This window comes from Myotis davidii, unplaced genomic scaffold (genome assembly GCF_000327345.1).
Source record: "Myotis davidii unplaced genomic scaffold, ASM32734v1 scaffold2598, whole genome shotgun sequence".
Lineage (NCBI taxonomy): Eukaryota > Metazoa > Chordata > Mammalia > Chiroptera > Vespertilionidae > Myotis > Myotis davidii.
This window is the reverse complement of record NW_006288967.1, coordinates 4,972-19,002: the sequence shown is the minus strand read 5'-3', so window position 1 is coordinate 19,002 and position 14,031 is coordinate 4,972. Positions and strand designations below refer to the sequence as shown.

Here is a 14,031-nt window from a genome sequence, read left to right as displayed (position 1 = left end):
GCCAGCAGCTGCAGGTGGGGAACCGTGGCTTCCTCCATCACTGGAGCAAGCAAGCCTCCTGTTCGCTTCAGCTGCCTGGCTGCCAGCCACCATCTTGGTTGGAAGTTAATTTGCATATCTCACTGATTAGCCAATGGGAAGGGTAGCAAAGTTATGGTTAATTACCATGTTTCTCTATTATTAGATAGGAAGATTTATTTTAAGGACTCATTCAGGGCAGGATCAGGATCACATTTCAGTTCATATTAACCAAAGTGCATAGAAGCTGTGGGTCCGAAGTCCTATACAGATTGGTTCAGGGGAGAATTGGACACTATGGACACTTTGTTTTGAGCTTTGTGGGTAAAAAGTGGAAGAAGGAGATGGCAGTTGGGTTGGAAGGAGGCTGGAGAGTGGCTTACTTAGGATGTGTGAACCTGGAGAAGAAGGTGCCTATGGAGAGGGAGAGTGATGGAATGTGGGTCTGTGACAAATAGAGGTAACAGGACCCTAATCACCAGGAAGAGCTTGATCTTGAACATGGAGAGTGATTCCTCTGGTGCTGGGTGGACTATGGAGGCAGGGTATCCCTGAAGGTCGACTTTTACCCTCCACTTACTTCCCCAAGATGGACCAATCCAGCCACTTCTCTTCACTTCCCCCTGTGGCTGCTTGCCATCAGTATTAAAATTTCAGGAGGGTGAATGATTAAGAAAAAAATGTCTAAAAAGACTCCTGAGGAAACAGTTATTTGAGCAAGGTTGAGAAGCTCTAAGTGAAATCTTCCTTTCTTCCCTGCAACCTGTTACCTGGCCATCTCTGTATGGCACCCCTCCCTACCCCCTGTTCCCCAGGAGTCATTGGAGACCTTTGTCTGTTCTCTCTCTTCCCTGACTGTCCAGTTCATCCTCTCTCCTGGGTCAGGCCAGTCATGCTTGTGCTTCATCACTTCTCCCCTTCATGTTCCTCTAAGCATTTGCTCCTGATCTTATCCATAAGCTCTCTGGTAACTTTGGTCTCTCATCTGAATGAGAAAACAAAATGACAGCAGCAAAACCTTCTCAGTCCTCTGGCTATTGTGCTTTTTCCTTCCATTTGCAAAAAGGCTCCCTGAAACAATTCTGTTCTAACCTTGCACTCCCTACTCAGCTCCTGCATACCCTAAAACTGGCACTGAACACCCTCTGGTCAAATCCTCACTTCTTTTTTTTTCTGGCCACCATCCACTCTGCAGCTCCAGACATTCCTGGTCCTTTGATCATTTGGCCACCTCCATTGCTGTTTTTTAGTGTTCTAGTCTTGGGTATTTTCTGTCCTCACTGTGTATACTTCGTCTGAATAGCATGTGTTGACTTCTTATTTCCACTGCCACTTATGTGCTGTCAGATCCTAAATTCATATTTCTAAACTCAGATTTCTCCTCTAGCTTCAGACTCCATATCCAGCTTCACCCAAATATGTATTCTCTATATTGGTTAAAGGCACCATTCCTACCCAGTAATACTACCTTTCTACGTTATGCCTCTCTCGCTTTGCACATTTTTCTATTACCAGAGCAAACAAAGTAGAACCAAGCTTTAAAAACCCCTTGCAAAAGATTACATTAAATAAAATCATTGAGCTAAAATATTCCAGATATTGTCTATTTGGTTCAGTATTTCTCAGTGGTAGATAGGGTATGCAGTTGGCCTTCTGGATAGGAAATGTTTTGTTGAACAGGAATGTCCTATGCATTGCAGGACCTCTTCCCCTAGTCCTTGTGACATTCAGTAGTACCCCTACACAGGCCTTGCCCCTTCCCGAGGGAACAGCTGTCGCCTAGGTTGAAAAGCACCAAGTTGTTTAGAGGCTGAGAAGGAAGTTTAAGAAAACTAAAAATTTGTTACTTTGTTTCTTAAAAGTAAAAGCATATATGAGGGCTAGGAATGCATTGAGCATAAAACAGTGTTTTCCTAATGAAGAGTTAGTTATAGAAAGTCAGTTGTTCATATAGTCACACTCTTGGCATTTCTGCTACAAGAAAAAACATGATTTGGAGAGTTGATCTCCCCCTTGGTTCTTGAGTCCCAGAAGGAGGAGTACCTACATTTGCTAAGGATTGTTTGGGAATAGGCTCACACGGAGATGTGAAGTAAGAGTTAGGATTGGCCCTATGTATGTAGGGGAGGAGATGGTATTTTCTAAGCAGAGGGAATAACAAAACATATAAAGGCAGAGGCAGGAGAAAGTCTATTATGTTGAGTGAATTATGGTAGCTCCAATATGACCAGAGCACAGTGTTGTAAGCTGCAAAGTTTTTGGAGATGGATAGTGGTAATATTTGCAAAACAATATAAATGCAAAGATGGCAAGTTTTATGTTGTATGTATTTTACCTCAAGAAAAAATATATGCCTGGAACACAAAGTGGAAAGGAAGACACTGTGGTAGTTGGGGGGAAAGGGAGGCTGCATAAAGGGATTAGGCTGAGTAGGGGCCAGATCTTCAGTCCTCAGAGCATGTGCTGAGCTACCCCAGGTTCCATAGTGAACTCACAGGGCACTATGAGGTAGTGGACATTTTTGAGGGAAAACCAGTGATAGCTGATATCTGAGGGGACACCATAAGAACTACTTAGCTCCAAGTAGTTTATGGTTTTAGTCACATTACATTTCTTTTGATAACATCACAAAAGAAGCTGGATTGTTGGCTGTTTCTGTGATGAAAGGTATTAGTGTGCAAAAATTGTTATGGAGAAGAGGTAACAAGGGTGGACATTGTTGAGAAATCGTTCAGCACCCAACAGGCACACCTATCCCATTAGCAATTAGTTGTGTTTATTTAAGAATGATTTCGATTTATGTGAGGTTTTTTTAAAGTATATAGTCACCTTTATTATCATTCATAAATACATTAGAAATGGACCTTAAAAATGGCATGTAGGTTCTTATTGGCTTCTGCCTTCTTTTCATAAGCTATGCAATTAGAAAGCCAGCTTTGAGGATGAAAAAGGCTAAGTACCATTTCAATTTTTTTTGCCTTAAACATTCTGAAAAGTTCCCTGGTCCTTCAAGGTCCAGGGACCATACTGTCTTAATAGACCTACCCATGCTCAGTGCCTTCTGTAATTACTTATAAATTTCAATGAGCCACCTGGCCAATGGAACATTCTATTAGTCTACCAGTTAATATAGACCTGAAGCTATGACTGGGAATTTACATTTCTGTCCTGTTACATTTTTTTTTATTCCAAAGGGCAGTTACTTATCTTCCAAAAATAGCTATCACTTTAGAGGACCTAAAAAGCATTATCAGCTGCCAAAAAGGTGAGGTGGCTCCTCTTCTTTTCCCAAATAAAGTTATTTGGAATCTTGACTGAAAGCAAAAACCAGATACGCAAAGCAAAGGTCTTCCCCTGAAAAGCTATGTGAGATTTTTTTAATGGCTACTTAGTATACAGATACTAATTTTAGATCTAATTACTTAAATAAATGGAACTATTAGGTACTTTTTTTTGGTCCAGAGCCTACAAAAGAATTTCTGAGTCACTAAATGTCCTATGAACTGAAAACTTTTGAGAAGCTCTGGCCCAAATCCAATTGCCTATATGATATTACTTCGGTAGACACTGGTGAGCCACTGAAGAACAGTGAGCACTGCAGGCAGAAGGCAGAGAGTCTGGATGGGGACCAGCGGACCTTCAGGACTGAAGGCTGGGAAGCTTGTCAGAGGGCTGTTGGACTGCTTTGGAAGGTTAGGGATGAGGAGGGCCTAACTAGGCAATAGCAGTTGGGATGGAGAGCAGGCAGGGGATTCAAGAAAAGTCTGGATAGTAGAGAAGACAGGATGTGGTGACTGAAGAGAAGAATCTGGGAAAAGAAATGTAGGGCGCTTTCTAGCATCATGCTTTGGGTAATTAGGCCACTGTGATACCTTACAGTGAGATGGGAGGCTATCAAAAGGGGTGGGACAAGGTAAAGGGCTAAAGATCTGGGGAACAATGAACTCAGTTTGGGACTGGCTTCATCTGAGGTGCCTCAAGGAGAGCTGGGTCCATGCCACAGTGTGAGGACTAGATTGAAAACAGAGATTACAGGACCCACCAATTGGAGGTAATGCAAACCAGGGGTGTGGATGACATTTCTCCCCAATCTCTAGGGCAGAGCAAGTGAGTGAAAACATGTGTTTGTGTCTATGTCTCTAGTGGAGAGAGAAGACCAAGTTAAAGGCTCTGGGAAGCATCACCATTTAAGGAGAGGAAAAAAGACTGAAAAGAACTGTCATAGTACAAAGAGGTGGGCAAGACTGTGCACTGAGACCTTAGAAGGAGGAAAGGGTGGTCAGCAACATCAGATGCTGCAGAGACGATCAATAAGATTTGAACTGAAGTGGTCTGATGCTGCAGAGATTATTGGCCACCTTGATGAAAGCGGTTTTTGGGTGGTCATTGGGGTGGAGGCCAGATCACAGTGTGTAGAGCTTGGATTGGCAGGGGAGGTCATGGGACTTAAGTATCCCTGATGTCTCATAAAACTTGATGGTCATGGGAAGAGAAAGCTAGAACTAGGAGTATATAATGGATCAAGGGAAGGGTGAGTTCCTTTGGTCTTTGGGTCCTTTTGTGTGTAATGGAAATTAGTTGAACTTGTTTCTGTGTTTCTGGGAAAGATCAACGGAATGGGCAGATGCAATAAAGCAGTGGTTCTCAACCTTCTGGCCCTTTAAATACAGTTCCTCATGTTGTGACCCAACCATAAAATTATTTTCGTTGCTACTTCATAGCTGTAATGTTGCTACTGTTATGAATCGTAATGTAAATATCTGATATGCAGGATGGTCTTAGGCGACCCCTGTGAAAGGCTCGTTCGACCGCCTAAGGGGTTGCGACCCACAGTTTGAGAACCGCTGCAGTAAAGTATTTATAATTGATGTCTTAATGTGACAGGTGCTCAAGGAGCCAGAAAGAAAGGGTTAGATGCAGGACTGAGTCCTGGGTACAAGAAGGAAATAGGAAATACAGGGGTGGTTAGGAATAGAGGTGTTTGTGGATATGGGCAGGGAGGAAGCTTAGGAAGTCCCATAGATTTCCTTTATACTCAGGGATTCTGGAAACAAGGAGCATAATGGGCAGGGCAGTCTCTAAGCAGAGAGTTCAAGGCAGGAAGCCAGGGGCAGGTTTCTCCTAGTCATAGCACTGTGTGCTCTTATGTGCCAGAAATCTCCCAGTCCCAGTGCAACTTAATAAAATATTTACTATATTGTAATTTGCATTGCCTTTTAATATGTTAGCCAAATAATTGCAGTATTTACTTTGTTTAACTGATTCTTCTCTTGACTTTTAGTTAGAAATCCTGTGTTCTGTCAACATTCTCCAGTTTATATTCATTGCCTTAAGACTGGACAAGATCATCCACTGGCCCTGGCTTGTATGTAACATTTTAAAGCTTTAAATAAACTTTTTTATTATAAAAATAATTTGTGTTCATTGTAGAAAACTTATAAAGGACAGATAAGCATACATAATAGAATAATAATAATTCATAATCTGGGAGATAAGATGTTTAGAGTATTTTTTTTCTTGTTTTGTGGTTTATTGTTTCATAATGATAGTTGAGAGCATACCACATGTATAATTTTGTATCTTACTTTTTTGTCTTAATGTATCATAAACATTTTCCCATGTCAATAAAAGGTCTTTAAAACCATAACTGTTAAAGTTTAATTGATGGAAAATATTCTTCAAATGCATTTACCAAACCATCCCCTTATTTCTGACTATTGAGGTTGTTACCAGTGTTTCAGCATTATAAATCATGTTACAGCATATATTTTTGTGCATAAAATTTTTGCCTAATTTATTCATTGTTTTCGTATGAAAGACTCCAGAAACAGTATTAGTAGACCAGAGGGTAGGAACTTTTAGAGATTTTGAAATAAAAACTGAACTGCCAATTTGCTTTTCCAAAAAGCTGTGCCAATTTATACTCCTGCCAAGGGTGAGGTCTAAGTCATGCTTGTAACTGTGGCTTCAACTAATGTGTGTTTGGTTAATATTAACTGCATAGATCGATAGAAGGACTGATGAATGGATGGATACATTCACACATGCATATACACACACACACACACACACACACACACACACACAGACATGGCAAGCTATAAATTAGAGAATATACTATGGTTTCTATTATTAATGCATAGAAAGAAAATGAGAATAAAGGTAGAGGAGCCTGGGGATTAAGTCCACAACCTAGGCATGTGCCCTTGACTAGAATCGAACCCAGGACACTTCAGTCCACACGCCAACACTCTATCCACTGAGCCAAACCAGCTAGGGCTTGTTGTGTAGTTTTGCACATAAGACATTTTCATTTTTTTTGAGGGCGGGCACAGAGCTTATTTATTTATTGTTTTAATTTAAGCATCCACCCCTACCCCCCAGCACATGCCCTCACCCCCCCCAAGATATTTTCTTAATTCACATGGTTTACCTTTAAAAGAAAAACCAAAAGAAAAAAAAATAGAGAAACTATTCATTTGGCAACAGGGAAGAAAATAAGGGAACATATGTTGCCTTCACATTGATTAAAGACAAGGCTCATCATTTCTGCCCAAAGTCTTTGATAAAATATTCACAATAGAAAATATTGTCCAGGCACCCATCCTACATCTTTAGGGTACTGTATCTAGACAACAGTAATTGGGTTTTAGACTTTCTGTTGTGATATGGAGGAAACAAATTTTAGTAAGACCAAAATCTAAGTGTTAGGTAAATCAGAAGAAAAAAAAAAGAATAGGAGTTGTGAATGTTTTCTGTAGGTGAACAGAAGAATTTTTCTAGGCCCGATCCTGTGCAGGTCCCAGCAGATGAAGTAGTCCGCTTGCACATTTACCACAATGATCAAGGGAGACCAAATGAGGCTGTTAGGACCACTAATATTTCACCCACAGGGAACATGCCACTAAGTAAGAGTCTGATCACAGGGAAGAGACTGTGCATAGAATTTACAGTAAAACCTATGGTCAGGAACTCCACTCAGGAGGACTAAAAAATCATACAACAACTCAGGTCATTGTTCTAAAAAATTAAATGTAAACCCAAAGAACTGTTAGAAGAAAACATAGGAAAAAAAATCTTTGGGACTTGGAGTTAGGTGAAGAGTTCCTGGAAATAACACCAATAACATGGCCCATAAAAGAAGCTTGAAAGAGAAATGAAATTAATGAAAAGACAAGCCACAGGCTAAGAGAAAATATTTGCAAAGCACAGGTCTGACCAAGAATTTGTATCCAAAATTTCTAAAGAACTATTAAAACTTAAAAAAATAAAAACCGCCGAAACCGGTTTAGCTCAGTGGATAGAGCATCGGCCTGCTGACTGAAAGGTCCCAGGTTCGATTCCGGTCAAGGGCATGTACCTGGGTTGCGCGCACTTCCCCAGTGGGGGATGTGCAGGAGGCAGCTGATCAATGTTTCTCTCTCATCGATGTTTCTAACTCTCTATCTCTCTCCCTTCCTCTCTGTAAAAAATCAATAAAATCTGTTTAAAAAAAAAACAACCTAATTTAAAAATTTACAAAACACTTGTACAGAACATTCACAAAAAAGATATGCATATACTGAATGAGCATGTGGAAAGGACACTGTTGCCTATTAGGAAAAGGTAATAAAAACCAGGATGAGATACCACAACACACACATATCAGAATGGCAAAGGCAACACAATTATCAAGTGCAGAGAGACATGGCCACTCACACATTACTGGGGGGGAATGCCTAATTGTATAAGCACTCTGGAAAAACGGTTTGACAACTTCTTATGAAGTTAAACATGGAGTTACCATGTGACTCAGCAGTGCCAACCCTGGGTATTTCCCCCAGGGAAGTGAAAATATATAGCCACACAAAAACCCATGCACAAGTGTTTATAGCAGCTATATTTGGGATAAACAAAAGTAGGAAAATACCCAAATCTTCCATGAGTGACTGGATGAACAGACTGTGGTATATCCATCCAGTGGAACACAACTCAGCAATGAAAAGGAACGACCTGTTGATACACTCAACAACTTGGATGAATTTCAAAGACATTCCACTGATTGAAAGAAGGGAATCTCAGAGTATGACATGCTATATGCTAATCTGTAGCATGTTTTTGAAAAGAAAAAAGTAGTGATAGATAACAGTTCGGTGGTTGCCAGGGTTTATGGGTAGGGTAAGGAGGTGACACAGTGAGGGGACAGCATGAGGGAGTTTTGTGGGGTCAAGGAGCTATCCTGTATTCTACATGTGCATGCATGAAAAGTCATAGAATGTACACCAAAGAAAACAAGTTTACTGTTTGATAACACAAGATAGAGGGCTAACAGACATGTCCAAGGGGCAGTACAGGCAGAGGAGAGATCATGAAGCGCCCCCCACCCCGAACTTAGCCTGTGGGCTTATATGGGCATTAAACAAGGTCTTTGTGGTATGGCAGCAACAGACACAGAACCCATGTGGAAGAGGAGACAGGGACCAAGTAGCAGAGTCCTCCCAGCATCAGTGTGCAATTTGGCAGAGGACCTGTGCACCCTGGGCAGCTGAAGCTTCTAGGGCACACATTCCCCAGTCTTTGGCTAAAGTACCTCTGGCAGGATAGAGAAATGTCCTATGAAGAGGGCACATTAGGGTAAGATGAGGTGCGTGTGCATGAGGATGATGTTGGCAGAGCAGGTACAGACTGAGTTAGTTCATACCTTAGGAAAAGCAGCTGCAAAGCTCTTCACTCCAAGAGTAATCCACGGTGGAACACTTCAGGGCAGGTGGCAGGTCCCACAGTGAGCACCCTGTGTGTCCTGACAGCATTTCTAGCATGTAAGGCAGTCCTTGTTCATGCTTGCACTATCTTCACCACAGTAATCCAGCAAGGGGTTGACTATGCCTTCCCTCAGATTCTAGGGAAGAAACTAGAATACTATAAAGACATTTTTTCTCTCCTTCTCTCAGGTTGTGTGTGTACCCCTGTGGATTCTCATGTCCTTTCTGTGCCTGGTGGTTCTCTATTATATTGTGTGGTCTGTCCTGTTCCTGCGATCCATGGATGTGATTGCAGAACAGCGCAGGACACACATAACAATGGCACTGAGCTGGATGACCATTGTTGTGCCTCTTCTTACATTTGAGGTAAGCTTTCAACAGCAGAATTTCTGAGGTTCTGAGACCATCCTTTCCTATGACAGCACCCTGTGTACCTATAAGTGCAACCCACTCTTTCTGTATATCACCATGAGCTAACTCTTGGAGAGTACACCGAGAGAATGACAGTAAAATCAGAAAGTTGTTTCTTTGAGAAGGGCTAGGGACTGACATAAATGTACCTTTCTAGGTATGATGCATTTGTATGGACCGATTTGTCTACTTCTAGAAAGAAAGTTGGATGCTGTATTTCATGTATGATTCTGTAGAAAGTTATAGGATGGGCACCGTTGACTCCTCAAAGCCAGCACCAGGAGGAAGTCCCCATAATAATGCTGTTGTTGGATACTTCCTCACTAGACTGGATGGATTTTGTTTTTCACAGTTGGATACTTCCTCACTAGACTGTATGGATTTCGTTTTCCACAAAGTAGAGAGCTTCTATGGTCTCTCATAGAGCTGACTTTCCACTTACGAGACCTGGTGAGGGAGGAGCATTATGGCTTCAGACATTGTCCATTTTCATATGCTGTATCCAAGAACCTCAGCTCTTTTTCTTTCTTTAGATCCTGCTGGTTCACAAACTGGACGGCCACAATGCATTCTCCTGTATCCCAATATTTGTCCCCCTTTGGCTTTCCTTGATTACTCTGATGGCAACCACATTTGGACAGAAGGGAGGAAACCACTGTATGTACTCAGTATTTCAGAAATCCTTTGTGTGTGTGTGTGTGTGTGTGAGAGAGAGAGAGAGAGAGAGAGAATGAATGAGCCTGAGGGTACCAATTAAGGAGCTTGCATGGGAAAGCTAGGGCTGAGGAAAATCTGGAATCTTCCAAGGGAAAGGCATGCTGTCAACCTTGCTTTCCCTGCCCTGTACTACAGCCTCCCTAGCAGTACACTTCATTTTGAGGTAGGACTAACCCTGGCAGGTGGCCTGTTTGATTCCATTCCATCCACTGCAGCATTAGAATCAAAGTACCTCCTTCTCAGGGGATCCTAGGATTAGAGGAAAATCCACATTGCCCATTGGCTCCCAGGACTCCTCCTAGGTTCTATTTCCTCCTCGCTTTCCCCAATGTTATTCCTGACATTACCAGATCTTGTCAGTGGTGCCCTGCTAGCTCTCTTTCCTCTTCACTATGTGTGTGATCTATGGAAAGAGTCCCTTCTTCACTAGACTGAAAATTCCTTTGCATGTAGTCCCTGAACATGCCCTTCTAGAAGCCAATGAGAGAGGGTGTTGTGCCCCAGGAGAGCCAGCACTACTCTGATGGTCCTGTGGTAAACAGACAAGAAGAGTGGACCTCAAAGAAGCAGGTTTGAGGTAGCCTCATGAGCTCAGGCTGCTTCTTGGCCTGGACCGACATATACCTGCTCTTCTCCTGGATTCCAGAGGATGACAGAAATACTTTCCTTGGATGTCACTCTTTGTCATACATTAGTTTATCCTGGGTAGGGAAGATTAGAGGATGTCTACAGAGTCTTGACTCCACAGGTATTTGAGACTCATAGCAGTGGTTCTCAACTTTCCTAATGCTGCAACCCTTTAATACAATTCCTCATGTTGTGGTGACCCCAATTTCATTGTTACAAGTTGAACATAATTAAAGCATAATGATTAATCACAAAAACAACATGTAATTATATATGTGTTTTCCGATGGTCTTAGGCAACCCCTGTGAAAGGGTCGTTCAACCCCCAAAAGGGTCGCGATCCACAGGTTGAGAACCACTGCACTAGAGTAAGAACTCAAACTGGAGCACCCCTCAGAATCATTGAGAGGGCCTGTGCAAGCAGACTGTCCCAACTTATGATTCTGATTCAGTCTGGGCTGGGCCAAAATTGTATCCCTACCAAGACCCCAGGGACACTATCACAGCTGGTCTGGGAGCCCCACTTGGAAAACCATGAAGCTCAGATCTGACTTCTTGTCCTTAGTGGGTATTTAGATTTGCTCAATCTTCATTTCTAAGACATCAGAATGAACTCATTCAGGATGGAAAAGTAATTTGAAATTCAGTGTAGGCAAGTATTTGAAAAATTGCATTCTTCTTTTTCAGGGTGGTTTGGTATTCGCAAGGATTTCTGTCAGTTTCTCCTTGAAATCTTCCCATTTTTGAGAGAATATGGAAACATTTCCTATGATATTCATCATGAAGATAATGAGGAAACCGAGGAAACCCCAGTTCCTGAACCTCCTAAAATTGCTCCTCTGTTTCGAAAGAAGACCAGGGTAGTTATTACCCAAAGCCCTGGGAAATACATCCTCCCACCTCCCAAATTAAACATTGAAATGCCAGATTAGACACCACTTCCTGGGGTAGAACACAAGCGCACTGGGACGCATGCGCTCCTCTACCTTCCTCTGCCTCTTTGTTCATCCCCCAGAACTGGTAATGGAGCTGGGGCTCCAGGTACTTCCATCCCATGCCTTGTTTGCACTCAATTCCTGCCAGTGACTCACCACAATGGGACACACAGGTGGCAGGTGACTGGAACATGTGGTGTGGTTTGGGGTGTGTCAATGGATGTGGATGCCATGGAGGGAGCATCTATGAGATGGAGAGATGAAGCTGATTCTGACCAATTGGCGATGGCTGATGAGGCCAGAGAAGTAACATCTACAGAGCTGGTTTTCAAAGTGCTAAAATTCCTATCAAAAGTGTTATTTGAAAATGTATTTTTAAACCCAGCCAGCCTCTCTGCTTAACTCAGATTCCCCTGTTGTGGCGTAGTCAGTAGGAACTGTAAATAAGCCTCTCTGGTACCATGTGTGTATCCACACAATCATTACTGTTCGTGTTCCTGCTGTGGAAGTAGTTTCTCTTTGGGCATGCTGACAGCAATTTTTAATGGCCCTATCAGTGAGCCCTTTCTAATTAATGGAGTGACTCCGTGCTTGTATAGTATTTATACAAATATTTTAGCATTGTAATATCCCGTGTTAAATCCTAGTTCTGTACAGTATATTCTGTTAAAGTATTTTTTTACAAGCTTGTACTGGAGACATACATCTTCTGTTGCAGAAGTAGAAGTAGGTGGCCCACCTGTCCCACCCACTGTGGTGCCACCCCTTAACAGGACATCACCATTTCCCCTTGAATTTCTGCACATACATAGTAGCTGCTACTGCCAGAACAGCCAAAATAAAGCAAGAAATGATCTGTGCTTTTCTAACAGTCTGGGAATATTGGCTTGCCAGAAAACTATCAAGCATGACTTAAAACTGGAACATTGGACAAAGTTGCTGAGACTAGGAACTACCAGTAGAATTGTGTATATGAGAAGATCTGAGGCTTTCTGTCTGCCTTCAACAAGAACACTTCTGGTGGGGCTTATGCTTTTAACTAGGAAAGCAGTTGCTCCAAGGGCTGATGGTAAAGCCACGAGTCAAAGCAGATCCTATAGGCAGCAGCCTTCTGCCTGGGAAAAAGTAGGGCACTTCTTAAAAGGAGGGTAAAGGGAGCACTGGAATTCTCATCCAGGAAAAGTGTGGAGGGTTTAAGGTGAGCATCTGCTAACTTGTATAAACTGGGCTCTACTGGTGTCTACCACATACATGACTCCAGCTGCTTCCTGGCCTCCAGCCAAGCTGTTCTGTCTTGGGGGAAGGGAAACATTTGGAATCATGTAGACTTTCCCGCTTGGTGTGTAACAAATGTAGATCAGCCCACTATTTTTGCTCCCTTTAGCTGTTCAATAAACTGGTTCCTCATTTTCTATGCACTCTTATGGCTCTTGCTTAAAATATGGTCTAGGACACTGAAATTGTTCTGATCCAGAGGAAAGGAAACTGCTAGCTGCCACAAGTGGCTGAGACATATGGTGGTGGGTGAACATCCCTAATGAATCTTCTGGTACAGTGTGAACTCAGTTCTGCAATTGTTACAGCTCAAGAGCCTTACAAAAGTGTACTGTGGTTCTAAGACAATCTTAAAGCTGAAATTGGCTATTTGGTGGTCCCAAGGCATTGCCTGGTCACATCAGTGGCTGAGTATTGCTTATTAAATATAATGGTCTGTGATTTCTGTCTAGCTCACTCTAGCTGCCTGTGCAGTTTAATGAGCATTTAAATCAGGTGGCTTTTCAGCCTGTGCTTCACATCAACCACCAAGAAAGTCCACCATTTGCTGGTGTCGTATTATTTCCTGCAGGAGCCAAAGGCCATGGATTTGTTTTGAAAGCTCAGTAGATTTCAGATTATTTATTAGACAAAACACAGTAGCTATGATTTAAGTATCAGGTACTTTGCTACCTAATGTACATCCATTGAATCCTCAGGACCCCATGAAGCAGGTGCAACTACTATTATCCCCACAAGTACCTGGAGCCTCAGAGAGGTCAAGTAACAGGCCCAGAGTCATGCAACTAGGAAATGTTAAGTCCAGATGCCAGTGTTCCCCAGCCAATAGTAGTATCTCCATGACATCCCTCTTGCCCTCTGCATACTGTATGTTCAGACTATACCCAAAGACTCATTAGGCATGGTGACTCTCCCCTCTATTCCTTGGCCACCTAAGTCCTTAGCATAATCTGAACAGAGCTTGGTTGGGGCCGGGGTGAAGTCCTCTTGATCCCCACCTGGACTCAGCAAGACCTGGGCCTGCGCTCTCTGCTATCTGAGTCTGTGTCGCTCAGACCTAGGCTCTACCTCCCCAGATTTCCCAGGCAGGTAGAGGCATATGCTCAGCCTGAGAGCCCCACCCAGGGTCCCTAGAGCTGACAGGAACACCAGGAGATGGATGCTGTAGTGCCCTCTGTTCTGAAGCCAGTGGACCCCAAAGTCCTCACTCAGGAGAGCCTCACAACCCTTACAGAGATCACTGCAGTTCCAGGACAGATGCTGGACAGGGCGCCGCTGGGCCCAGGATGTGTCAAGGGAAGGGAAAGA

General features: G+C 42.7%; 1 protein-coding gene across 1 annotated transcript in view; it reads left to right on the top strand.

Moving 5' to 3' along the window:
- The window catches only part of TMEM185A (transmembrane protein 185A), a 16,664-nt gene extending 3,798 nt beyond the window's left edge, over positions 1 to 12,866 (top strand). Inside the window, exons 3-6 of the mRNA XM_015562281.1 lie at positions 5,300 to 5,383; positions 8,949 to 9,125; positions 9,704 to 9,827; positions 11,201 to 12,866. Coding sequence (XP_015417767.1) covers positions 5,300 to 5,383; positions 8,949 to 9,125; positions 9,704 to 9,827; positions 11,201 to 11,445 — 630 coding nt within the window. The 3' untranslated portion in view covers positions 11,446 to 12,866. The remainder of the gene's footprint in view (positions 1 to 5,299; positions 5,384 to 8,948; positions 9,126 to 9,703; positions 9,828 to 11,200) is intronic.
- Positions 12,867 to 14,031: the final 1,165 nt, after the last annotated feature.